The 26,520-nt window shown below is 45.6% G+C and overlaps 1 protein-coding gene across 1 annotated transcript; it reads left to right on the top strand.

Annotated features, from left to right (window-relative positions):
* Positions 1–6,500: 6,500 nt before the first annotated feature.
* Zbtb24 (zinc finger and BTB domain containing 24) lies at positions 6,501–26,175 on the top strand. The gene is made up of 7 exons (XM_055616088.1): positions 6,501–6,616; positions 7,115–8,095; positions 10,825–10,992; positions 11,453–11,536; positions 12,509–12,592; positions 20,097–20,178; positions 21,942–26,175. Exons 2-7 carry the CDS (start codon positions 7,147–7,149, stop codon positions 22,639–22,641), a joined length of 2,067 nt encoding a protein of 688 aa, XP_055472063.1. The 5' UTR covers positions 6,501–6,616; positions 7,115–7,146; the 3' UTR covers positions 22,642–26,175.
* Positions 26,176–26,520: the final 345 nt, after the last annotated feature.

Genomic DNA, 26,520 nt, shown 5'->3' with positions numbered 1-26,520 from the left:
AATCTGTCTTCTTTTGTTTGTTTGTTTGTTTGATTGGAGGGGGTGGGAAGCGGGTTGAGGTAGGATTTCTTTACATAGCCCAGGCTATCCTGGAACTTGGTATGTAGTCCAGGCTGGCCTCAAACTCACAGAGCTCCACCTGCCTCTGCCTCCCTAATGCTGAGATTAAAAGTGTACACCACCATGCCTGGCCTTGTTTCTTTCTTTCTTTCTTTCTTTCTTTCTTTCTTTCTTTCTTTCTTTCCTTTCTTTCTCTTTCTCTTTCTTTTTCTTTCCCCTCTCTCTCTCTTTCTTTCTTAACATTTTTTTTTAGTAGAAAACCAGTCTCTGTTAAAGAAAATTACTTATTAAACATTAGAAAGCTACAAGAGACAAAACTAATGGAAATCTTGGTCATACTTTTTATATAATGAATTGTTTGTAAATTTCTGAACATAAAACACTGTCATTTTCCCAACTATAAATGAAGTCTATAGCTGCCCCTACTAACCAGTGCCCCTTTTCTTAACTGTTCACCGACATATACTTAATATGTGGTTCCATAATTTTAAGTCACCTGGGGTTCTAAAAAAGAGGAAATCCAAATTTTTATCAAATATGTAAAAAAAAAAGTATAAAGGAGGGGAAAACTTAACTAAGTTGGATTTGACAGAGTTTTTAAAATAAAGACAAATTTGAGCAGCTGTATAAAAAAGCTAGAATGCTAAATAGTAAGAAAAAATATGTAGGACTGGAGAGGGCTCAGGAGTTAAGAGCATCTGTACTATCTGCACAGCTTGTCAAAGGCAGGAACTTCAGTTTTAGGGGGCTAGTGACCCCTTCTGGCCTCTGCAGGTACTGCACCCACATGCACAGATAAACATACACACCATGATTAAAATAATGAAACAAATCTTTTTAAAAAATGTGTGTGAGAGAAAGAAAGAGAAAGAGAATAATATAGCAATTCTTAAAAGCTAGAATGAAGGACTGGGGTGTCATTGGGTTGGGAGAGATTTAGCTCATATGCAGAAAACCCTAGGTTCCATTCCCAGTCCTTCACATAAAAACCTGGCAAGTTGGCACATACTTGTGATCCCAGCACTTGGAAAGTAGAAGCAGGAGGATCAGAAGTTCAAGACTATCCTTGGCTACATAGCAACAGTTCAAGTTCAAAGTCAACCTGAGCTATAAGGAACCCATTTTGAACAAAATGAGGAGGGAGGAGGAAGAGGAGGAGGAAGAAAAAGAAGGGAGGGAGGGTCAGAGAAGGAGAAAAAAAAATTCCAAAGTCTGTTAGAAGACTGGGAGTTAACCGTAAAGTTTTTTTTTTTTTCCTGGTGATTTAACCCTCACCCACTCTTATTCCCCACCCTTATTCAAGCTTACCCCCCCCCCCGTGTGTATGTCTGTCTCTCTCTTCCTCTCTCCCTCTGTTCCTCCCTCTCTTGCTCTCTTGTAGTTTGCCTGCTTGTATGTCTGAGGATGCCAAATACCCTGGAACTGGAATTACAGACAACTGTGATCCACCATCAGGGTGCTGAATCTAATTCACGTCCTCTGGAAGAGAAGCCAGTGCTCTTAATTGCTGAGCCATCTCTCCAGACATATACCCATACATCTTATTTTTTAAATATTTAATTCTTCACATTACATTCTGGTTGTAGCCACTCCCCAGAACCCTCTCCCCTCTCCCCAAAAGGGGAGCCCCCTTTCCCATCCCCCCCAGCTCATCAAGTTGCATCAGGACTGAATGTGTCCTCTTCCCCTGTGGCCTGGCAAGGCAGTCCCACCAGGGGAAAGTGATCAAAAAGCTGGCAAGTGAGTCCATGCCCGATGCAGTCCCCACTTCCCTTACTAGAGGACCCACGTGATGCTAAGAGGCCCATCTGCTACATCTTTTTAGGGGGCCTAGGTCCAGTTCATTCATGGTCCTTGGTTGGTGCTTCAGTCTCAGCAAACCCCTCTGGGCCCTGGTTAGTTGGCTCTGTTGTTTTTCTTGTGGCGCCCCTGTCACCTCCAGGTCTTTTCTCTTTCCTCCCACTGTTCCACAAGACTCCCTATTCCATTGTCCAATGTTTGGCCGTGAGTCTCAGCATCTGTTTTGAGGCTCTGCTGGGTAGAGCCTCTCAGAGGACAACTCTGTCAGGCTCCTGCCTGCAAGCTTAGCAGAGTAGTGTTCATAGTGTCATGGGTTAGCACTCTCTGAAAGGGTGGGTCTTTTGTTTGGGCCAGGCATTGGTTGGGCATTCCCTCAATCTCTGCTCTAGCTGCTCTATCTTTATCTCTGTACATCTTGCAGGCAGGGTAAATTCAGGGTCGAAGTTTTCATGGGTAGGTTGGAGTTCCCCTCCCTCTGCTAGGAGACTGGTATACTTAGAGGGTGTCCTCTTCAGTCTCTGTGTCCTCTGCTACTAGGCATCTCTGCTTGAGTCCCCCTCCTATCCTCCCAGGAGCCCACCCTGACTTAGGTCTCCAGCTTGTCACAGAGATGTCCCCACCCTCAGTTTGTCTTTTCTCTACAGGTCTCTGTCCTCTCTCCCTCCCTCTCTCCAGGTGTGATCTCCACCCACATCTTATTTTTTAATATCTGTAATGTACCATTTTCCCACCACCAGAGCAGATTTTACTGGTCTTTTCATTCCTAACAAGGTTGCAACATCCTCTGTCTCTTCAGCCTATGTACATACTGGCTTCCTTTAGCAATTAAGCCAGGCACCACTCAGTGCCCTCTGGTTTTCAAGTTTTGAGGGGCAGCAGCACTTGTGAATGGCTCTAAGTGTTTCTTGGGACCTCCAGGAACTATCTCCCACTCCTCAGAGCAAGTCCGTATCCTCTGAACATCACTTGACCAGAAATCATGTTCTCTACTTTAGCTTCTACTAGTGGTCCCACTGAACCTACCGCTGGGGTTGCCTAAAAAGAGGCAGCAGGAACCCCATGCCATCCCAAATGGATTCAGTTTGGATTCCAAAGAAAGAAGTCCTAAATCCCAGCATGGTAGTCCACACATGGGTGGTCTGAAAGAGAGCTTTAAACACAGAGGAGGCTGTGGTGGAACAAGGGACGCTCTGTGGAAGTGGGTACCCAATGAGGGGAGTGGGGTATGGAGTTCATATGAAGGCCTAAGAAATTTAGCTCAGGGGATCCTTGTGAGTGACTGATTGCTTTTTCCTTTCAGTTTCACATTGCTCCTTTGTTCTAAACCTTAGACTGACATCAAGCTTTGACAATCATGTTTCATTTTCCTGAGTGGGGAATAGCTTCAAATACCGTTAAATTTTATACTATCGGTACATCAAAATTGTTTAAAGCTGTATGATAACTGCAATAAATTATATGAACTGTGGTGGGGGAGAAATTTGGCTTAGGGTTGGGTTAGTTTCTTTCAGGCTGTAGAGCAACCACTGAACAACCTCACGGTGTTTTGACTAGAGTTCAAGTCTACCAGAGAGAGAGAGAGAGAGAGAGAGACAGAGGGAGGGAGAGGGAGAGGGAGAGAGAAAGAGGGAGGGAGAAAGAGATTCTGTAGCTTCTCTCTGAGATTTCCTCAACCTCGAAGATGCTGCCCTGTGAGTTGAAGAACTTCAACTGCCACTGCTTTGGAGATGCGGAACCCTGCACAGGTCTGAGACAAAGTTCCCTCCCTTCGGAAGATGTCATTGAGCTGAAAGGGGAATCCCACATGGCTCCCTTTTCTTATCTCTTTCCTCGGGATCTTATCCTCTGAGTAAATAAATCTCTCAACAGAGTTCAGGGGACTCAAGCAGTGGGAAGCTGAATTTCCCCGGAATGGTTTATAGCCCCACCCAGTGCATGTCCCCGACGACACACATGCAAAAGCAGCTCTGTATAGGCAGAGCCTTGTACCTTGTACAGGAGAGATGGAGAAAGGTCGCCATGCCCAGGCTGCTGGCAGTGTGTCAATCGACCACTGGATTACTGTACAGCGCTGGATCAAATTCCTACACCTTTGCATTTTTAAATTTTTTTTTTAGATTTGCTTATTTTATGTGTACGGGCATTTTGACTATATGTATATGTGTGTACCACACACACGACTGGTGCCTGCACAGGTCAGAAAAAAAAAACCCTGAATCCCCTGAGACTGGAGTTTCGGATGATATGAGTCACCACATGGATGCAAACACTTCAAATTTCAAAGGAATAAATTCTGTGATTTTGAACACTTTAAATTTTATTCTATAGTTTTTATTTCATTCTCAGTTCACTTGAGAACATATTGAGTTCAGTAAATGTTTTAAATTTTCATATACTTGGTGGTGAAGGAGGAAATTCAAACACAGAATGCCAAATATAAAGCTGTGGATGATTTTTCTGTCTTTTTGTTTTGTTTTCTGCTTTTATAAACGGGAGACCTGGGTAGAGAAAAAGATACATTTCCAAATACTTAATTTGGGGGTGGTTCTGAAAGGAATTCTTTCCAGGAGGTAACATCCAAGTTAAATGACCTATCAGAATCAAGACAGGTAAAATTAGAGAAATAAGTCAAAATTGAGATTTTTTTTTTAAACATGGATAAAAGGCATTCCAAGCACACCAAACCCATGCTCAGTTATGCTGAGAACTCCTCAGTGTCAAAGCAAGTGGACAAAGTGCATATCCTCAGGTGCTCTCCCACTCTGCAGGTGATTTTATTCCCCAAAGTCAATATGTACCATCTGGGTGTGGTTCAAGAGATGGGGGCTGGGAAACAGGAGCACTATTGAATTAGTGAAAAGGAGGGGAGAACAAAGAAGAAAAGAGAGACTGGGAAGGAGGAAGAGTGAGTGGGAGCCTAACATAACATTGTTAGTACCATTGACCTGTCCTTTTGTTCCTCTCATATCCTGGAAGTCATGGTGGGCTTTGGACTACAGCTTCTTCAGTAGATATCAGGCAACCATCGTAGGCTTCATAGAGGTTCCGATACCCTTCATTCCCACAAAGAACTCCCACAAGCCTTTAGGGGCCAGCTAATGAGGCGCCTCTCCTTACTATCTCCTGTCAAGTTCTCCCTAGACCCATCCAGAGCCCGGAGGCAGAGGGTGATGTTGATTAAGTCCTTTGTTTCTTGCAGCCTTCCAAGGCAGCAAGTTTTTCGGGTTGGGGTTGGAAGTGTGGACCAGAATAACAAAGATTAGGAAAGAGGAGAAATTCTGAATAACCCACTCTCTTGAGTTTTTCCTGTATAAGTGATCTTACAAGAGTGTATAATCTATGCATTGATATTTCTATCAAGATCTTCAGCACTCTAGATTCTTGCTATGAGCTGACATTTTAAATTCTTCAAAATTCAAAGAAATATTTTTAGCAATTTTAATTAGTTTTCATTTTTGTTAATCTATACTTTTATATGGTTACCTAGCCACATCTCACGTTTAGTATGGCTTCCTCAGATTATGTTACCCAACCAGCCCTTCTGGCAATCTTCCTTAGCCTGGTTCCTGGTGACCAGAGACTAGTGACACTGTTACTGATAACCATCTTCTCATTTAAATAGATTATTCAGTATATTTGATCTAGTTTATGGCTCTCTGGAGTTTTTACTGCGATTCTTTTGGCAGAAACTAACAAAACCTATGTGGAAGCCAAGTCGGAAGACTGACCCCTTGCTGCCCCGGAGTGCAGAAGTCAAGCAGGGCTCCCCGAAGCCTACTCGGATGCCCACAAATCTGAAGGATTTAGAGGCAGCTCTAAAAAACTCAGAGAAGGAACCTGTGTGGCTAGAGGTACTTTTAGTAAAATCTAGAAAGAATGATAAAGGCTGGTAATTCCACCTCTCCTTTCAAAATCGTGGGCGATATGGACGGCAAATTTGGAATGTGCAAGTGGACTAAGTGGAAATAATTAGGTACAAGAGAAGCACAAACGCGGAGCGGAAACTGCTGGAACAGTTGGAAGTAGGTCAGGAACGAATCTGAGCGGGGCTCGGAGACCAAACTAAGGAGCATCTGTCCAGAGCTCCCGAGATCTACAGCAGATGCTACCCAGGAGAGTGACTGTATCTGGTTTGTACTTGGAGAACTCTCCCATCTCCCTGGTACAGGAACAACACTGCAGCTAAGACAAGTAAAACCCTCCAGAGTCTCGTGGAAGTGCCGGAAATCCGGATTAAAAACAGCGGTCATTTCAGTCACAGTAGCCGAGCCAAGCACTTACGATGTCCACTCTAACCCTACCAGGTGGGCACTGGCGTCAACACCTCCAATTTCATGGATACACAAGGCTCTGGGGATGATGGGTAACCTGAGGGTAAAGGGTAACATTCAGGTGATGAGGAGTGTGTGATGGACAAACGACCCCGCCTCCGTCTTCACCTTCACCATCTAGACAGAGGATTTTGACAAAAAAAAAAAAAAAAAAAACGACCGAAGTCTCCGCCGATTGGCAGGTTTCCGCACCAAGACCGTCCCTTTCCGGATTCCGCGGCAAGGCCAGCCCTCGGGGCGGGGCTCCGAGGTCACGTGGTCCGGCGGCTCGGCGCGCGCGCGCTTCCGGGTTAGCGGCCGCCGCGGCAAGCCGGAAGCCAGCGCGCCGTGGCGGCGGCGGCGCGTAGCGGCGGCGGTCGGCTTGGTGCCCTCTGGGCCGCCGGGTGGACTGGCCGCGGCAGGACCCCGCCGGGCGGCCCCGACAGGTAGGTCCTCGGCCCGGGGCCCTGTGCCTTGGAGCGCTCGCGGGCCCCAGGCCCCGGGCCTGGAACGGAGCTCTGAGCCGGGCCTCTTGACGCGAGCATCGTTTCACCGCTAGATGCTCCCCTACGCGGGTCCTTTTAATGTTTCTCAGTTTCGTTCCCACAGACGAAACAGCTTTTCGTGCGTGGCATCGAGGCGACACAGCCCCAACTCCGACGTCGTGCCGCCACATTTTGAAAGTTCAGTGACAAAGTTAATATAAGGGAGGGCCGGACAGATTTATTTTGATCCCATTCTGTAATTTCCAGAGGAAAGTCCAGACCGTAAGAGGTCCCAGGGATACTGGCGAGGCATCCGGCGGGATGAGAACCCAAGGCCTGGGTTCCCAAGTAGACTTTATGAGGTGGTAATTACCAAGTTGGTTCAGGTTAACAGGTGGCACACGAACGGTCTTGTTAGACAGTCCTTGTTCCCAAGTTAATCTTGTTTTCTCATCTCAGATTTAAGCCTCTTCAGCGTCTTTTGGGAGAAAATGGCGGAGACAGCACCGGAGCCTTGCGGGCAGCTTGTTGTACACTCGGACACCCACAGTGACACTGTCCTGGCTAGTCTTGAGGATCAGAGGAAGAAAGGCTTTCTTTGTGATATTACCTTAATCGTGGAGAACGTGCATTTCCGAGCCCACAAGGCCTTACTTGCTGCCAGTAGCGAGTATTTCTCAATGATGTTTGCGGAAGAGGGGGAGATTGGCCAGTCCATTTATATGCTGGAAGGCATGGTCGCAGACACGTTCGGTATCCTGCTGGAATTTATCTATACCGGCTATCTACATGCCAGTGAGAAAACTACAGAACAAATCCTGGCTACTGCTCAGTTCTTAAAAGTCTATGATCTGGTAAAGGCTTACACTGACTTCCAGAATAACGATAGCTCCCCAAAGCCACCGGCTTTGAATGGCACCGGTACGCCCGTGGTTGTTATTTCTAACAAGAAGAATGATCCTCTGAAACGGAAACGGGGAAGGCCAAGAAAAGCCAGTAGTTTGCAGGAGGGGAAATCAGAGCTAGCCACAGAGGGAGAGATGCAGCTGAGAGTGAACAATTCTGTTCAGAATAGACAAAACTTTGCTGTCAGCGAAGGAGACGCTGTCGAAGTGAATGAACAACTGCCAAAAGAAAAGGAATTGGAGCCTGCCAGTGAGGCAGGTAGAGTGGAGGAGATGCCTGCTGAAAAAGATGAGAACTGTGACCCCAAGGCCCTGGATGGACCAGATAGCCAGAGTAGGTACAGCAAGCGGAGGATTCGGAGGTCTGTCAAACTTAAAGATTACAAACTTACTGGAGATGAAGAGGACCAGGGTGCAGCCAAGAGGATATGTGGAAGAAAAAAGCACTCCAGTGGCCCCGAGGCCAGGTGTAAAGACTGCGGCAGAGTCTTTAAGTATAATCATTTTTTAGCAATCCACCAGAGACGCCACACGGGTAACTACGCTTTCCAAGCTTGGAGCAGTTGGGTGGGGAAGTTTGAATTGTGGTTGTGACAGTGTTTGTTCATTGTTCAGTTTCTACGTGCAAGGCGGTGCAATAAAGCCTTCTTACATATTATATTTAGGTCTCATAGTAATCCCACAGTAGTTAATATCCTCAGTGTATAGCTGAGGAGATGGTCTTAAATTAGTTCAGGCTCGCTCAGGTCAGGATGGTCCAGCAAGCCCGATTCAGAGCCCTTCCCTTTTTTTTTTTTTTTTTTCTTACCAAGTTATCAAGCACCTCCTGCCCTTTGATTCGTGACTGTTTCTCATCTTTGGGGAAGCATTCTCTTGCTCTGTTCTATAGACATCTTTATAGTTTAACCATCTTGTAAATGTTCTCTCGTTTTGGATATCTGACTCAGCAGTGGCCATTAGTTTCCCCCGTGTGATTGAAATGCCTATTGTTCTCTCCATCTGGCCAATATGGTAGCCACTGACAACATGTGGACCTTTTTTCCTCTTCCGGTACCGGACATGGAACCCGGGGTCACCTAGACACGCATGTAGCATGTCAACGCAAGCAGTTTACAACTGAGCTGTATCAAGTGACAGAGAAGTCAGATCACTTGAATTGTAGCTAGCTAGACTGAGAAACTGAATTTTAATTTTGTTGCCGCTAACATAAGTTTGGGTGATCATATGTGTCTGGTGGCTACCACATGGGACAGTGTTATCACCAGCCTGGCAGTCCTTGAGCCCTTTTTTGAGCTGTTCCGTTCACCCCATCTCAGGTCGAGTTGCAGCTGGCTCTTGTAAGCTTACGTAGAGAGGCAAGTGTTTGGCGTTTTCTCTCATCCAGCCTCTTGCTGTCACATGGCCTTGCAGCAGCTGTTGCTGTGTTTCTGAGCTTGCTTGTTAAAACCACCTGGAGAGCCTCCATAGCCACCTGTGTCCCACAGCCAGCTTTCTGATTTACTTGTCCGGATTATCCGTGTTTGAAATTTCACAGGGATGTAGCTCAGTTGAGAGTGCTTGCCTGGTATGGCTTTACTCCCCAACACCACAGAAACTGGGCAAGGTGTGGTGTGTTTTATGCCCCTCCAGAAGTGGAGACAGGAGGATGTGAAATTCAGGGTCCTCCTTGGCTACAAGGCAGGCCTGGGCTACATGGGGAAAGAAAGCTCCCCAGGGATTATGTATGTTGAAAACTTGAATTATGGTACTTTGAACAGAACAAAATCTCCAATATGTGTTGAACTGTGGTGGGTTCTATTTTATTGTCTAATGGGCTCTGTAACTAACGGATTCTAACACTAGGTTGCATTTTAGCCAGGTTGTACATGATTTAAAGCATTATGTCGTTCAGTAAAACTTACTTAAGGGAAAACAGCTTGTGAGATCTCTACTTCATCCCTCCTGGTTTCTGAAATTCTGCAGTCAGCCTTGCTATGCATGCTCTTTCTTCGGTATATATTAGGTAAATCAGAAGACTGTCATTCCACAAAACTTTCTTAAGTCATCCATCACCCATTACTTTTCTTTCTCTCCAGAACTCCTGCTGTTTGATTTTCCTGGACCCAAATTGTAACTTCCTTATTTTTCACCTGTATTTTCCACCTGTGCTTTATTTTATGTGAGATTGCCACTGTGTTCCTCAGCCTCTGTGTAGCTATTTCTACCCCTCCCCCCTTTTTTATCTTTGTAACTTACTTTTCCAGTTCTAGAGCCCCAGCCCAGGGCCTTGTACTTCCTTGGACAAATGTCCTACACCTGAACAAAATCCCCAGCCCCAATCTAATTTAGTTTTGTTTTGAGACATGATCTGACCCTGAAATCATGATCCTCCTGTCTCAGCCCCCCAAATGCTGGTATTACAGACATGTGCCACGGTGCCCTGTGTACTTGATGTTTTCTACACATTGCTGCTTTGTATGAGCGTTTGCCTGTATGTATGTATGTATGTATGTATGCATGTGCACCATCTGCATGCCTGGTACCCAGGGAAGCCAGAAGAGAGCATCAGTCAGATCTCCTGGAACTAGAGTTACAGATGATTGGGTGTCACCCCCTCTTGGTGCTGGGAACCCAACTAGGGTCCTCTGTCAGAGCAGAGCCATGTCTCCAGCCCCAAATGCAGTGATAACATATGCACTAGAAGCAATTGGATATGAAGACAGCCTGTGAAGAAATGGCCTCATTGGCGGGGTGTGGCTGTACCCCACTTCCTCATTACAGATGCCTGCCTTGGGCATCTGTCAGGCCTTCCGGGAAGAGGGCTATCCTTATCCCTAAAAAGACTTTGACTTTTCCTTCCTGGAGTATGCCACTGGGCTGCCCAGGTAACCACCTATCTGGATGACCTTCTGCCCTCTTGAGAGAACAGTCTCCATCCTCTGGTGGCAGGTGGGGAGACATTAGTTTTCTTGGTGTGTGGAATGGAAGAGTGAGTGTAGGTGCTGACCTTGCCTTTAAGTCCCTTGTCCTTACCCACTCCACAGGTGGGGCTGCTTCTTACACCTCTTGGAGGCTGAGTCTACAAATTAGATTGCACCTCACAGCTTCTGCCTGTGGGTTTTGATTTCCTCAATTCCGCTCTATAGACTTCTACTGCTGACAGCTCACCTATCCACTGAACTTTGAATGTTTGCCCTAAATACCTAACATTATGAATGATTCTTTGGAAGGAAAAGAAAAACACACAGGTCTGGCTTACACCACGCTTCTTGGCTTTGACTGCAGGGGAACGACCCTTCAAATGCAATGAGTGCGGAAAGGGCTTTGCGCAGAAACACTCCTTGCAGGTCCACACCAGGATGCATACCGGGGAGCGGCCATACACCTGTACCGTGTGCGGCAAGGCGCTGACCACCAAGCACTCGCTGCTGGAGCACATGAGCCTGCACTCAGGTGACAGGGCTTGCGCTAGCGGGCCCCCAGCCACTGGGTTCTCATTTGCCGGGTGGGCATTTCTGGCCTGTAAATGGTATCTCCTCAGCCCGGTGTCATTTACCACGTGGTGTCACCAAAAGACAAGAATATGCACCTTCTGATAGGCTGTTCTGAACAGCAGCTGCCTTTAGCTAGAGCTTACTGGCTACTGCAGTTTGCATTTAAATGTGTTTTGCTTAAACACTAGAGTTTAGAATTCTTTTTGTATGCCTTGGGGAACCATTGAAACCTCAGTTTCTCCTCCAGTCCCCACCACTCCCTATTGCTTTGCACACTCTGGAAAGGCTTCTGGGTGTATAGACAAGACACATCACCAGTAGAACAGAGGAACCTGGGCACTGTTATTAACTTCTTAATGAGCATTCTACTTCTATGCAGTTCGGGGCATGGTTTAAGTGTTTTATTTTTTATTTGGCAGGGCAGAAGTCTTTTACCTGTGATCAGTGTGGAAAGTATTTCAGCCAGAAAAGACAGCTAAAGAGCCATTATCGAGTCCATACAGGTATGATGCCAATAAGGTTAGAGAATGCTATTGCTGGGGGAAATGAGATACACAGTATTTGTGAACCGGTAGGTTGGTCTAACAGAGTAAATGAAAGAACTGGAAAAGCCATCTGGGCTAGGGATACGACTGACTCATTTTGTAGGGAGCTTACCCAGTGTGAATGAAGCCCTGGGTTCAGTCCCCAGTGCCACATAGAACTAGGCATGGGAGCACACATCTGTTAACCTGGTGCTTGAGAGATGGAGGCAAGAGGATTAGAAGTTCAGAATCATCCTCAGGTATGTAATGCATTTAAGGCCTTCATAGGATGGATGCCTGAGACTATTTTAAAAAAAAAAAAAGATACCATATTATGCTGCACTACCGTAAGATTCAGTTTACTGTTTGCAAATGTTGGAACCATGTAGAGAACCACAGAACTGCTATATCAAGAGTGCTGTTTGCCCAAGAGGCTTCACTTGATTGGCTGCTGTTAGTGCCACCTGGAAAGAGATGTCTCACCCGTGGCTTCTGATCTGCTAAATGTCCCATTCTCCTTCCTGCTAACTGATAAGAAAGGAAGGGAAGCACATGCCTTTCATCCCAGCAGTCAGGAGGCAGAAAAAGGCAGATCTCTGGATTCAAGGCCAGCCTGGTCTACAGAGTGAGTTCCAGGACAGCCAAGGCTATAGAGAAAAACTGCCTTGGAGAGGAAAAAAAAAAAAAAAGGAAGGGGAGTGGGAGGAGTGACAGCATTCGGGTTCAACTGAGCATCGCAGTGTTTGGAGAGAAGGGTGTTTAGAACAGTTAGGAGGACCCTGGCTCTCAGAGAAGCACTGAGCTGAGGTAGTCAGATAATAACGTTTATTGTTGCTGATAAAGTGCCATATTTAAAGTGGTTATTTTTCAGGGAAGTGCTTTAACACAAATCACTGAAGAAATGCAGGGAGAACATACATGCACTGACACTTTTTTTATTGTTGCGGCAAGGCCACTCACTACCAGAATGCAACCACTGCCATCGAAAATTTATGGATGTGTCTCAGCTAAAGAAACATCTGCGAACACACACAGGTAACACAGCACCCCATCCAACTTCCTTGCTGTACTTGATGTCCTCCGCCTGTCTTTGGTATGCTTGTTGCGAATGCGGAACAAGTTTGATGAGTTTTATTTGGAAGCCCAAAGTAAAGGCAAAATGCTGTCATCACTGTTGTGTGGGAACATTATGTCCCATTGTAAGTCAGCCCAAAATGGAGATCACTGGATGAACTCTGTTCATATGTGAAAATTCATGTAATTTCATAGCAGTGTGAGCGTCGGTCTGTATCTGAGTTTCACTGTCAGCTACTTCAGCACTGAAGGTGATAATAAATTGCTTAGAAAAGAAAACACAAAGATACAGAATTCCTCACTCTGTCCTCTGGAACCAACAGGTACTCCCCAAGTGTGAAATCAGCACCTCTCAATGAGAGAGGAATGAGGAGAAGGCAGCATTGATTTTAAATTCATAGAAGTCAGACTGTCCGTCTTGTACCTTGTGATAGGAATAGGTGTTAAAATGAGATTTTTACAAGAAAAGGTTTCTATTAATCTGGATTATTTACTGATTCTATCAAGTTGTCTACTAATATTAAGCAATTTAGGCTGGACAGGCATGCCTTTAATCTGAGCACTTAGGAGGCAGAAGCAGGTGGATCTCTTGAGTTCGAGGCCAGCCTAGCCTGGTCTACAGAGTGAGTTCCAGGACAGACAGGGCTACACAGAGAAACCCTGTCTCAAAAAGTAAAAACAAACAAAAAGAGTAGTTTAGTTTTGGGTACTTTGGACTTTGATTGCAGGTTAGTATTTCTTAACTGTTAAGAAAAGCTAGTGGAGATTAAATATCATTATCCAAGTGTCAGACCAGAAACATCCCAAGTCCCAAAATGCTCCATATCCCAGAGTTTCTGAGTGTCAGGGTGACACCACAGTGGAAAATGCCACACCTGTCCTCATGGGATAGAGCGTACTCAGAATGCAGGTAAACCAGGCTTGGAGGGTTATGTGAAACAGGATGAATTTTATAGACATGATCCCCTCTCTAAAATAGTGTGTGTGTGTGTGTGTGTGTGTGTGTGTGTGTGTGTGTGTAAGAGAATTTTCTAAGATCTGGAAAAAATTGTTCTTTTTCTGACTCCAAGCAGTTTTTTTTTAAAACTCTTTTTGAGATTTTTTAATTTTATGTATGAGGGTGCTTTGTTTGCATATATGTCTGTACCAGATGCGTGTAGTACTCATGGAGACCAGAGTTGTGAGCTTCCATGGGGGTCCTGGGAATTGAACCTGGGTCCTTTAGAAGAGCAGTCAGTGCTTTTAATCTCTGGGCCATTTCTGCAGACACCTAAGCAGTTAGGAAATTCTAAGGGGTGGGTGAATTTTATAAAAGTTAGCTCTGTACGTTCTTAATTTTAACAATGACAGTGTATGTGTTTGTGTGTGTATAGCTATCTGTGCACATGTGCCACAACATACAAGTGGAGTCAGAGGAGTTGTTTTCCTCCACTGTGTGGGTGTTGGTTATCAAATTTGGGTCCTTGGGCTTGGTGTCTTTTCCCACCAAACTATCTCACTGGCTCCCTTTACCTCCATGGATATTGTCAACAGTAGAGTCTGTGAAATTTAATGCAGCCGTTGAGTATGTATTCACTGAACATTTGCTGAGTACCAGGCACTGTTTTCAACTCAGGCCAGATAAAGATGTAAACTTGTGGTGTGACATCAACATTTGAACAGGGAGACAGAGTGCAAACATGAAGGTAAATTTGTGGTGTGGCATGGAAGCACAATGTGGAGTAGGAAAACAGGTGTGGGAAGGGTGCATCTTTCTGTGTGGGACCTGGGAAAGTCTCAGGAATGGGAGCCTCTTGGGTGGAAACCAGAATGTGGTAGGGAGTGAGGTAGACACTGGATATGCAGGGGAGAAGATCCGAGATGGAGATACGGCAGGTTCAAAGTTCTCAGACAGGATGCAAGAGTCAGCATATGGCAGGTCTTCCTCAGACCCACCAGCAACATAACTAATGACAGAGTCTTCTGTAGAGTTTACAGTATAGGCCTTTCCCCAGGGGAGTCTCCCAGCTAGCTCTTCTGACTTAACCCAATTATTCTAGCCTGTTATCCACCACATGGCTAGCTTTATACCTCTCTGCTCCACTGCAGTTCGTCACAGTCCATCAGCGGTGAGATACCTCTGACACAATTCTAGATTGTCATTAGGCAGGTAAGGAAGGACAGATATTTATAAAAAAGAAGCCCAGTGATGGGCCATAGATATGTTGGGACCAGGATCCTCCCAACACTCAGTTCTCTGCCGGTCTAGAAGTAACAGTTGAAAATACAGGGACACACCTTCACACAGTGTGGCTAAAAAGGTTACCCCAACACCAGGATGCATGAGAAGGAAGCATGGTGAGTAGACCACAGGGACAACAGGAGGCCATGTGGTATAGTTTTGTTTATAGCTTCACATTTCAAACAGTTGAGAAGCTTTTTGAAAAACAAAAGACAAAATTCTGATTTTAGCCCTGAGCTTGCGACTGAATTGGCTGGGATAGAGCCTCAGAAGTCCTCCACCCTACCCAGACCCCAACTCTCATGATTCTGTTGAGCATGCTAGGTTAACTGGAGGCCACAGTGAAGACTCGCGTGGCCTTGCCCAGAAAAGTGATATGGTATGGCTGAGTTTTAGTAATAACACTTCCCATATCAAGCATCGGGACTCTTAGGATGTTACAGCCATGGGGACTTGGTACAGTGCCATGGCAGTAGGAAATACAACAAATGGGCCTGGTTGGACAGACTCTGAGAAGAGGCAGCATGCTTTGCTCATAGTTAGACGTGGGGGAGAGGAGAAAGCAGCTGGGAGAAACAAACCAGTAGATAGCTTTGGGGCACACTCGGTCTGAGGAAGGTCAGTGCTGGTATGGAGTAGGTGATATGTGAGCCTGAAGGCCAGGGGGAGCTACAGGCCAGTCTGTGACTACATGCTGACACGTGACTGTAATAGTGTGTGAGGCTTCAAAGAACTGGAATCCCTGGAAAACTAGATGGATGGTACAGGGCTGAGGTGGGCCAGTTGTTGAACAGTACAGGAAAGGAGCTGCTTCTAGCATAAACTCATTGGGAGTCCCCTGCCTCAGCCTCCTGAGTGTTAAGAGTACAGGTGTGGGCTACGGTACTTGACAAGACTTGTGTTTTTTATGAGCAAGTAGTCCTTGTGTTGGGGGTAGAAAGGAGGCATCTCTCTGTTATAACAATAAAATGAGCCCATCTCAGAAGAAAGTGCAGTATGTGTGGTGAGTTTGTTTCTTTCTTCATTAAAATGCAAAAAAAAAAAAATCCTGGGGTGAGAGGGAAGCAGGGGAGTAAACAAAATCCATCATAATATTGGGGCTCTTTGTATGGCCTGTGTGTCTCTAACAGTTCAGTGGTGTTGAGAGCTATCAGCAGTTACCCTGAACCAGAATGTAATGCGATTTTGCCAGCATACCCACTCTTAGTTTGGAAACCTGGACTGTCATTTGTTTCTTAGCTTTTCCATTGCACACTCTCTCCAGGGAGAGGCCATTCAAAGAGCACTGGAGACCAAAGGCACCATAGATCTCTGACACCCTCAGGAGGATGTCAGCGTGTTAAGTGTGCAGCCGGCGATGCTGGGGCTGTGTGAGAGGAAACTGGCTCATGTCTCATAACCGGGTCTTTTCCCTGGCCTGGGGCAGAACAGGCTCCTAGGGACGTAGTAAAGCCAGGCTGACAAGGGACGGGCTGCTTGCTTGTTGGTGGTTCTGTTCTTTTGAAAGGATCTTGCTATGAGAACTCACGGTCCTCCTGTCTCAGCATCTTGAGTGCAGGGATTTTAGGTGTGCACTACCACCACGGACTATGCTTTTCTGTTGTCCTTATCACCCTTTCCCAACAGCAGTGTGCCCAGAAACTTGATAAGAGATTGGAACATTGTTTAGTGTGCTGCAGTCAAGTCCCAGGAACTGGCTGCCTTACTGTGAGTTGTGAGTGATCTCTGTGGACAGAGCCCTTCCACCTCTCCAGCATCGCTGTCCCTTAGATGGTGTTAGAGAAATACTGATTCTATACTGATGCTAATGTGGCTATCTTGCCTAGTCACATGGCAAAGCTCATGAAGTCATGGTTTAATTCACAGTCTCATTCTGTAGGTTAGGTACAAAGCTTCCAAAGTTTCTCTGCCTGTGTGTTGAGATGACCCTACCTTGCTTATTCCAGTTTTCCTGCGCTCTGGGCCCCCTCAGGATGTCATGTCCTTGCAGAATCTATATGTATCCATTAAGAATCTCGGTGCAGTGTGATGGACCCATAGAAAGGAGAATGGCTCTTATTCCCCAGAGCGGAGGGAGACCTGAATCAGAGAGGCAGTGTGGTGGGTGACTCAGGAAGCCTGTCGGTAAGTCCCAGTCAGGCGTGGTGAAATATGAGGATGTGAAAGCCTAGCTGTTTGCAGTGAACCAGTGGGGTGGGGAGAACCAGTGACAGCAGGCAGCAGCTGAGCTGGAAGAGGGAATGTCTTTATTTGTGTTTGAAAAGAATTTGAGCAGCCTTGGGTGGATGGGCAGAGAAAGAAGGGCCTGGGAATAGGTGCATAGCAGACCAGAGAGAGAATCTTTAGGTCAGCAGAGTGGATAAAGAGATGCGCTCATTGGTTTGGGACAAAATATCCATTGCTTGTTTGACAAAAAGTAGGAAACCAGGCCACAGTCATGGATGGATCCCCTGGAGCTAAGTCAGCTCCGCCCACACGTTCCTGAGTCATCCTCATGTCTGTCTTTACCTTTGTCCCTGTCCAACCCTTCTGTAACAGACTTCCTACTGATCTCTGCTACCCAAGCCCTGACATTTCCCCTTTAACCTCTCTCCATCTGTCTCCTGTGTAAAAGGAACTTTTATTTGCCTGTTTCAGTTGTTGTCCTCATTCTGCTAACCCAGGCCTAGTCCTGGAAGCTTCCAGCCTCTGTACAATCTAACCTAGGATGAGAATGTTTTCTGCCTCTGAGTCTTAATGGTTAATAAGCTCAACCTTTCTTGTTCTTACTGAGCTCTGGGCTGGCTGGTTCAATTCAGGTGTTCGGGCTCAAACTCCTCTCCCAGCTAACTTAACACAATCTGGCTTTTCTGGCTCTGCTTGGCCTCTAACTACAGCAATCTGCTCTAATCTCCTGGCTTCTTCTTATTCTCCAGCTCAATTGGTCTCCACCTGAGTTTTCTCTCGGCAACCTGTTTCTTTATTACTGCCCTGGTAAAACTGCCTCCTCTCTTTCTGCATTGCCCCTTAAGTAGCTTCCCTTTCCTCTCTGTTCTGTCGAATCTTCTCTGGTTCACTTTTTCTCCCATTCAGTTAGACTTCACTTTCAAACATGGGTGCTTCCTTCTACAAACTAACTTTACCTTCATTGTTTGGGATTAAAGGTGACTACCAACACACCTAGACAGAAGCTTTTCGGTATTTACCAGGCTGGCCTTGAGCACAGAGATCTGCTTGCCTCTGTCTCCTGGGATTAAAGATGTGTTTATATTCCACCTGGATCACATGAACCTAGAAGGTCTGTGGATGTGATCTCTTGCCAGAGCAGCCATGTTCTAAATTAAAATTCCTCTATACTCCTGCATCTCCTGACCCAGGCCTCAGTACCTTATGCATAGTCTGACAGGAAATCCCCCCTCCAGCCCACCTTATGGCACTCTCTGAGCATTTCATCTTTCTTCATCTTTCTACCTAAACCTCTTCCTGGAATCGGTGGCTCTTCTTTGGGCCCACCACTCCTCAGAATGTGTCCTTGTCCCTCCTAGCATTTTGGTTCTACTTATACTAGTATGCTGTCAGGTCCCTCTAGTCTGTCATGATCCTGGCACCTCCACATCCTTCCAGCATCCTGTCTACTCTTAGTGCTGTTAATACCAGCATTTCCTTTCAGCAGTTAGTCAAGCACACTGCAGGTCTCCTAGCCCGACGCAGTGCTCATCTCTTTTGTTACTTCTCTAGCTGTACACTTTGCTGATGGCCTGTCGGTGTTTCAGAACTGAATAAAAGGGAGGAAGGGGCCCTGGGTTGGAGGAGGTAAGATTTACACAGAACAGACCAGAAGCCAGGGTGTCAAAAGACCTTAGCAATGTTATGGTTTGAATGTGTCCTACAACCTCAAGCGTTGGAAACTTAATAGCTGATAAAATTGTTAAACAGACTGTCATGAATGGAGCAATACTGTTAGTGGGTCAGTGGATCACTAATAAGGAGTTTAGCCTTCTTCCCTGCTCCCTCCAGTGTCTTCGTTTCCACTTTCTGTCATGAGAGGTACAGCAGGAAGGCCCTAACCAGATGCAGGTCCCTGAACTCTGTTCTTCCCACTGTCCTGAACTGTAATTAATAAGTTCTTGGGGTTCTGCACGGTGAGGAATGCCTTTAATCCTAGTACTCAGAGGCAGAGGTGAATGGATCTCTGTGAGTTTGAGGCCAGTCCGGGCTACATAATAAGACCTTGTGTAAAAAAATATTGCCAACTTTCTGTGTGTTTAAAACACGAGTAGAGCATGTCCACATGAGAGGTGGACACTGACCAAGGTCTGATAGGCCCCAGCTCTGATTAGAAAGCCACCTGGTCTTAACCTTTGGCATAATCAGAGTTGCCGATGTGAGCATGCTGAGTTACCCAGCTTGTCTCATGTATCAGTCGCCTGCCTGGTGGAGCTTGGAGGTCTAATCTCAAAGAGCATCTCAGTTTGGCCTTGTCTCTGCTGTTCTCTAGTAAGGCCAGATGTTGCTGCTAGCTTTTTTCAAACTCCTCTCACCTACATTAGGATCCCTGTGCTTTGCCTCTGGGGGCTTGAGAGTCCACTGCTGCATGAACATTTGCTGCTGTCAATGGAGTAGTGAAGTCTAGCACTTACATTACCCCTGGGTAGTTCGTCAGGGTTTCTGGACTGGACTGTGTGTGTGTGTGTGTGTGTGTGTGTGTGTGTGTGTGTGTGTGTGAAGATCTGTGACCTGTTGTAGTCTAAAGCTTTGGCTGCTGTCTCCAGATGGGGCCATTAGAGCATTTGCTGAAATGGTCTGTCAGTGTGGAGAGGCCCCCACTCACTGTTTGCCTTGTTGATAGTGTATAGCCAGGAAGCAGTAGGCCCTTTTGGAAGCTGCTGTGATCCAAGAGGGAAATGGTCAGACTGTGCACATATTTGGAATGTGAATACTAAACCCTAATGCACAGGACCTAGTGGGTCACCTAGCCATAGTTCTGCAGGGGCAAGTGTCAGTGTTAGAAAGCACAGGAGTAAACACGAGTGCTTTCATTCCCCACATCTGAGCAGCTTCTGTGTGAGCTTTCAAGGAAAGGGGCCACCCTTCCTCTGCATCCTTTTGGCAGTGCACTGAGCTCAGGTATAGAGGCCCAGCTGGTGATACTTCTTGCCCTCTCACAGAGAGTTTGCCTTTGTGAAAGTAACATGGTTTGGGTTGTTGTTTTTTAATGTCAGCTGTGTACTTACAAATGCTTTCCTCTTTTTTCCTTCTTTTAAGGCGAGAAGCCATTTACCTGTGAAATCTGTGGGAAATCCTTCACAGCAAAGAGTTCCCTTCAGACCCACATCAGAATCCACCGGTAAGCTGGTTTGGGTTTGGGTGAGACAGGACATAGCTCTCTGGCTCATGGGCCTTTTCCGTCTCTGCTCTGAGCACTGGGATGGCAGGTGTAAGCCACCACTCCTGGCTTCCTCAATAAATTTGCACAGGTATTTTTGTCACTTGGTGGCCTGCTTGAACTCTAGTGTTTTATGGGGTGACCTATGTAACCTACAACAGCCTTTTCTCTAGTTGTTAATATGTAGAACTTTCTATGTGTTTTATCATTTTATTTTTGCAATAATTAAATTTCTCACTTAGGCAAAATTAGCAATGTTGATTCTGGCCAGTAAAACTTGCATTATTGGTTTCATTATTTAATTTTTATTGGGGGAGGGTAGTCTAAAGCTTAAATCTTCAATCAGAAATAAACATTAAGGTGTGGGGAGGTGGCTCAGTGAATAAATTGTTAGTTGCATAAGAATGAGGATTTGTTGAGATCTCCAGCCCTCATGTAAAAGCCAGAGGTGGCGCTGCATCTTCATGTATGTAAGATGGAGGCAGGGGAGGCTTGTCTGAAAAAAAATGTTATCTGGAGTTGATCATGATAGTATATGCCTACAACCCCAGCACCTGCTAGGCAGAGGCAGGACACAAGAGTTTCAGTCCAAACAGCAGGGCTCAGTGGCACACACCTGTAATCCGAGCACTCAGGGAAGCAGAGGCAGGCAGATCTCTGTGAGTTTGGGGCCAGCCTGGTCTACATAGCTAGTCTAGAACAGCCAAGCATACACAGAGAGACCCAGTCTCCAAAAAAGAAAAAAAAAAGTTTGAGGCCAAACTGGACTACCTAGGAAAATTCCATCCAAAAGAAAAAGGTTTTTTTTTTTTTTTTTTTTTTTTTAAGATTTATTTATTTATTATTTATACAGTATTCTGCCTGCACAACAGAAGAGGGTACCAGATCTCATTATAGATGATTGTGAGCCACCATGTGGTTGCTGGGAATTGAACTCAGGACCTTTGGAAGAACAGACAATGCTCTTAACCTCTGAGCCATCTCTCCAGCTGAAAAAGTATTTTTTAACAAATGGTTTGTTCAGAAAAATTACTTCCAGGTTGGATTTAAGTATATTTCTAAAAGCTTCAAAAATAATTTGGAGCTACTTGAATTTTTAATATTGATATTAACCATAATATATACATACCTGTTTGGCCTTTACAGTCTAAAAAGAAGCAGTAAGAACTAAAACCAAAATAGAACTGTTCATGCAGTACAAAATGTTTATACTCTTTTTGTTTTTCGAGACAGGGTTTCTCTGGGTAGCTCTGGCTGTCCTGGACTCGCTCTGTAGACCAGGCTGGCCTGGAACTCACAGAGCTCCGCCTGCCTCTGCCTCCCAAGTGCTGGGACTAAAGGTGTGCGCCACCACCCCCAGCTATGTTTATGTTCTTATCTGAAATATATAATAATAAAATTATAAAATTTCAGCCCATGTAGCCCTGTCCCATCTACCACCCTACCTTAGCCTCTTTTTAGCCCGTTTTTATTTTTGAGACTTGAAGCACATGGAAATGGGTCACTCCAAGTCCCTAAGTTGGTAGGAGAACCCATGACTTTCGAATCTTTGTTTTTGGTGTGAAGCAGAATTAGAGTTGGTTTTGACATGGATTTGGGTACTGGCGTTAAGAGACAGTAAGCACCCAGGGGCCAGTACAGAGTTACCCATCCATTACTGTTGATTGCTTCTGCCTAAGTGACCAGGAGGTAGAAAACAAGTACTTCTGTGTGTTTTCTTTCAGAGGAGAAAAGCCATATTCCTGCAGCATCTGTGGCAAATGCTTCTCTGACTCCAGTGCCAAGAGGAGACACTGCATCCTGCACACGGGCAAAAAGCCTTTCTCCTGCCCTGAGTGTAGCTTACAGTTTGCTCGCTTAGACAATTTGAAGGCTCACTTGAAAATCCACAGCAAAGAGAAGCACGCATCAGATTCCAGCAGTGTTTCTGGCAGTGGTGCTGATGAGGTCCGGAACATTCTTCAGCTGCAGCCATACCAACTCTCCACCTCAGGAGAACAGGAGATTCAGCTTCTTGTAACTGATTCTGTGCATAACATTAACTTCATGTCAGGTCCCAACCAGGGGGTCAGCATCGTAGCTGCTGAGAGCTCTCAGAACATGGCCACGGACCCGGCTGCTAACCTCACCCTGCTCACACAGCAGCCCACACAGCTGCAGAGCCTGATTCTCTCAGCTCAGCAGGAGCAAACAGAGCACATTCAGAGCCTCAGCATGATCGGCAGCCAGATGGAGTCCTCACAGACTGAGCCAGTGCATGTAATCACACTTTCCAAGGAAACACTCGAGCGTCTTCATGCCCACCAAGAGCAAACGGAGGCACTCCAGTTAGCAGCGGGCACTGCAGATCCAGGTCAGCACCTGCAGCTGACTCAAGAGCCGGGCCCAGCCCTCCCCACTCCGCTAGTCCAGGAGCAGAGCTGACCCCAGTGCCTGACTGTTCTGGGCCAGCAGTGACGGGATGGCCCTTTGGGCCACCATCTACAGATCCTTAAAGATGTGATAGCTAGCCAACAAATTATTTATAATGGGCTCCATTAGGGCAGAATCTGTGTGTTGGCATGTATGCACAATCTGTCATTTATATAATGCCAATTCATATTTACATATTTAAGTTTAATTTAAGTATTGATGAGGGTTCCACTTTCATCAACTCCAGCTGTTAAAAATGGGTAGTTTGGGGGAGGCATTGATTTAGACTCCTCTATAAGTGTTGAATGTCCACAGCCATAGAATATGGTCTCGTTTAGAACAAAGAGCTGTGCGTAGGTTGAATCATCATCATCAGTACGGTGGTTGGTTCCGGTCTGTTATTTCTCGTAGGCAATATAATTGCCAGTCCAAGAGGAGTCACACTGACTGTGAGTGATCACAGCAGTCAGATTTCCCCTCTGGTAACTTCTTCCCTAAGAGCACCTCTTGACTTTATCTTTGTGTGGTACAGTGGGCTGATCATGTTGCCCTGAAGGTCGATTCAGACACACACACCATGCTCATGACACAAAAGCTAAAGTGTCCTTGTACAATTTTTTATGTTCAGTGTTCTGCAAAACATGGGTTTATACATTTTTTGAAAGATGCGGGCTGTTAAATTTTCAGTTCAAAAGTCTGCAAAAGCTGGGGAAGGTAGCTCACACCTATAATCCCAGCACTCTGGGAGACAGAGGCAGGCAGATCTCTGAGTTCAAGGCCAGCCCTGGTCTACAAAATGAGAACAGGACAGCCAAAGCTACACAGAGAAACCCTGTCTCCAAAAAAAAAAAAAAGAAAGAAAGAAAGAAAAAGTCTCCAAAGCATGAAACTGGATCAAGATACTCATTCCAGATAAACCAAATTTTGTCAGATGATAATACTTGATTTTCATGATAAAGAATTCCAAATTAGCTAGAATTTAAAAGTTTATAATTAAAGTCCTAAATACACTACTGAATTCTACTTGATCTCAAAATACTGGTTTATTTGTTTGATCTCAGAATTTCCTAGAGGTGAAAGTGTACACTAATCCGTGTTTATTAAAGTCTGTGTTAAATCCCACAGCATACCATTTGATAATGAGCGCAGGCAGGGCAGAAGTAGCCTGTATCCATGACTGACGACTGACTCAAATCACCACCAAAAGACTAGGTTATGTCTGGTTGTGTTTCTGTGATCACTGCAGTTAGTTGATGTTTTGACTGTCACTTCTCAGGAAGCTGGCACTGACATGTGAGAGAAGAGACGAGGGCGCTCATGACATGATGAGCCAGGGGATCTAAGCCAGCGTCACCTTCACAACAGCTCCCTTACTTTAGCTGGCTGGAATTTCCACCCAAATCCACGATGGTTTTGCAAGCTAAAGAACTAGATAATTCCTTAGGTTAGCAAGAAGATGAAAGCATTTTTGTTCTATATTTACCAAGTTGTGTTTTATTATTCACAGTTTACATATTGAATCACCAAAGTGGTCGACATGTATCCACTAAGTAATATGGAATTGGACCTGAATAGAAGAAACTTTACAAATACGGCTTTACTTTAGTATTTGAGACTCTGGATTTAGTCATGCCTGTGTGTGAGCGTGGGTTATGTGTATGTGCGTGTGTCAAGGCCACAGGAGGATGCCGGGTGTCCTGGTGTCTCACTCTCTGCCTTATTTCCTTGAGACAGGAACCTGGTTGCTGCTGTCCGGCATGCCCTCAGCCATCCTCCAGTCTCTACCTCACAGCACTGGGGTTACAAGCACACATGGCATCTCTTGGGTTCTGGGATCCAGACTCGGGGTGCCACACTTGCTCAGCAAGCACTCTTACCCACTGAGCCGTCTCGCTAGCCCAGGTTTATTCGTAAAACACGAAATATTTACCGTCTTTTCAGAATCTCCTAATACTCAGTTTTTTCTAGAATTCTACATTGTATTTAAATTCAATGTTTCTCACTGTAGATGGCTAGATAATTATTCAGAAACGTGGGTGTGTGACTCTTGGTTTGGTTTTGGTGTGGGAAACTCCGTCCAACTTACATAGACTAAGCAGGAGCTGTACCCTAAGCTTATTTATTTACTATTGTAAATAACAGTGTTGCTCTGATGCCCAGGCTGAAATGAGTGTCTCAAGGACTGTGAGGGCAGCTGTAGTCTGCCTGTCCACATGACTGATTGCAAGTTAAATTTAGTTACTTTATAACAGTCTACCTCTGCTCTAAGAAATGTCACCTGGTGGTGCTGGTCTGTGATCCCAGGAGGAAAAGGTGCAGGCAGGTGTACCTTGAGTTTTAAGGCTAGCCTGAGCTACTTAGACTGTCAGGAGCCATGACTCCAAGGGCCGGCTTTAATATTTAAATCTCGGTAGAGAGATGGCTTTTAGCAGGCCTTTACTAATGGCAGAGAACTCGCAAGTTCATCTCCTTTTGTTTGTGACAGCAGGTGGGGTAGCTTGTGGGGGTCACACCTCTTCCTCTACCTCCTTGTGCAAATTAAACCATTGTTCTGAGATGTTTCTACTCTGGCTCAATAAAGACAGGCCGACAGTTGCGGCAGGAGAAGGCTGGAGACGGAGGAGGCAGAGACTTGAGGCTTGCTGCTGGCACTGCTTGCTGCAGCAGCCTGCCTTTTGCCATGGCTGTTGAGTCTGGACCTTTAAAAAGTTTCCTGTGTGCTGTGTGTTTATTTTATTAATTTTAATCCTCACGCCCAACTCAAGAACCGTTCGACTCTGCCCGGCTGGCCCCGGCATTAGACCCTGTAAAAGAAGACAGGGCCTGGGGATGTAGCTCAAGGGAGGCGTGTGCCCCTGGCATGCACAAGGCTGGGCTCCATCCTTAGCATGGGGGAGAGGGGGAGGAAGAAGTATGAGACGTGAAGAATTTAAAATTTTCAAAAGCTACATGTAACAATAGGTGAAATTCATCGTAACAGAATTACTTAAGCTACTGTCCTGTCAGCCTTAATTGTGAACACAGCCTACCCTGAGTCATGAGAGAAGCAATTGAGGGATTGTCTAATCGGTGGTTCTTGACCTTCTTAACACATTGGCCTTTAATACAGCTCCTCAGGTTGTGGGGACCCCCAACCATAAAATTATTTCTGCTGCTAATTCGTAACCATGATTTCGCTACTGTTACTAACCGTAATGTAAATGTCTGATACACAGAGGGTTGGTGTGGATTGTCGGACCTCTGAAAAGGGTTGCAACCAACAGGTTGAGAACCGCTGGTCTAGATCAGGTTGGTCTGTAAGCATACTTGTGAGGAATCGTCTTGACTGTTGATTGATGTCTGAGGGCCTAACCCACTGTGGGCGGTGCCATTCTTGAAGCCAGTGATCCCTAGGCTATGTTAAAACGCTGGCTAAGCAGAAGCCAGTGAGTGCGTCAGTGAGCAGGCCTGCAAGCCAAGTTCTCTCGTGGTTCTTGCCCTGACGTCCTGCCCTGACTTCCCTCAGTGATGGATCACGATTTGAAAGTAAAAGCCAAATAAACACGTTCTTGCCTCACTTTGCTTTGGTCTCGGCATTGGGCACAGTGGAGCGTGACTAGAACAGGTATGGCCGAACATGTCACCATGTGATTAGTATTAAAATGTACTAGTGGTGGTACAGACCGACTATATTTCATGCTTCCTGCATACCTCAATTTTGGCAGCAGTGTCTACTGGTAGTATGTGATTTGCCTGGAGATTTCATACGGTGTGTAGGTTAGAAACCTGGATTTGTCCATCAAGTAGTTCAGACAGCTGTTTTTAGTAACTGAAAGAAATGTTTGGTTTAACTCTCAGCAGTCAGGCCCAGTTCCTTGGTTTATCTGGTCACATTAGAAGCTCTCCCAGGCT

The sequence above is a fragment of the Psammomys obesus genome, unplaced genomic scaffold, assembly GCF_907164565.1.
Source record: "Psammomys obesus unplaced genomic scaffold, mPsaObe1.curated_primary_1811, whole genome shotgun sequence".
Taxonomy (NCBI): Eukaryota; Metazoa; Chordata; class Mammalia; order Rodentia; family Muridae; genus Psammomys; species Psammomys obesus.
The sequence above is the reverse complement of the archived record's forward strand: the minus strand, read 5'-3'. Positions and strand labels throughout refer to the sequence as shown.

Coding starts and splice junctions, on each gene's coding strand:
- Zbtb24 (XM_055616088.1), top strand. CDS start 7,147: ATGGCGGAGACAGCACCGGAGCCTTGCGGGCAGCTTGTTGTACACTCG. Junction 11,537..12,508: donor CCATTATCGAGTCCATACAG/GTATGATGCCAA, acceptor TGTTGCGGCAAG/GCCACTCACTACCAGAATGC. Junction 12,593..20,096: donor ACATCTGCGAACACACACAG/GTAACACAGCAC, acceptor CCTTCTTTTAAG/GCGAGAAGCCATTTACCTGT.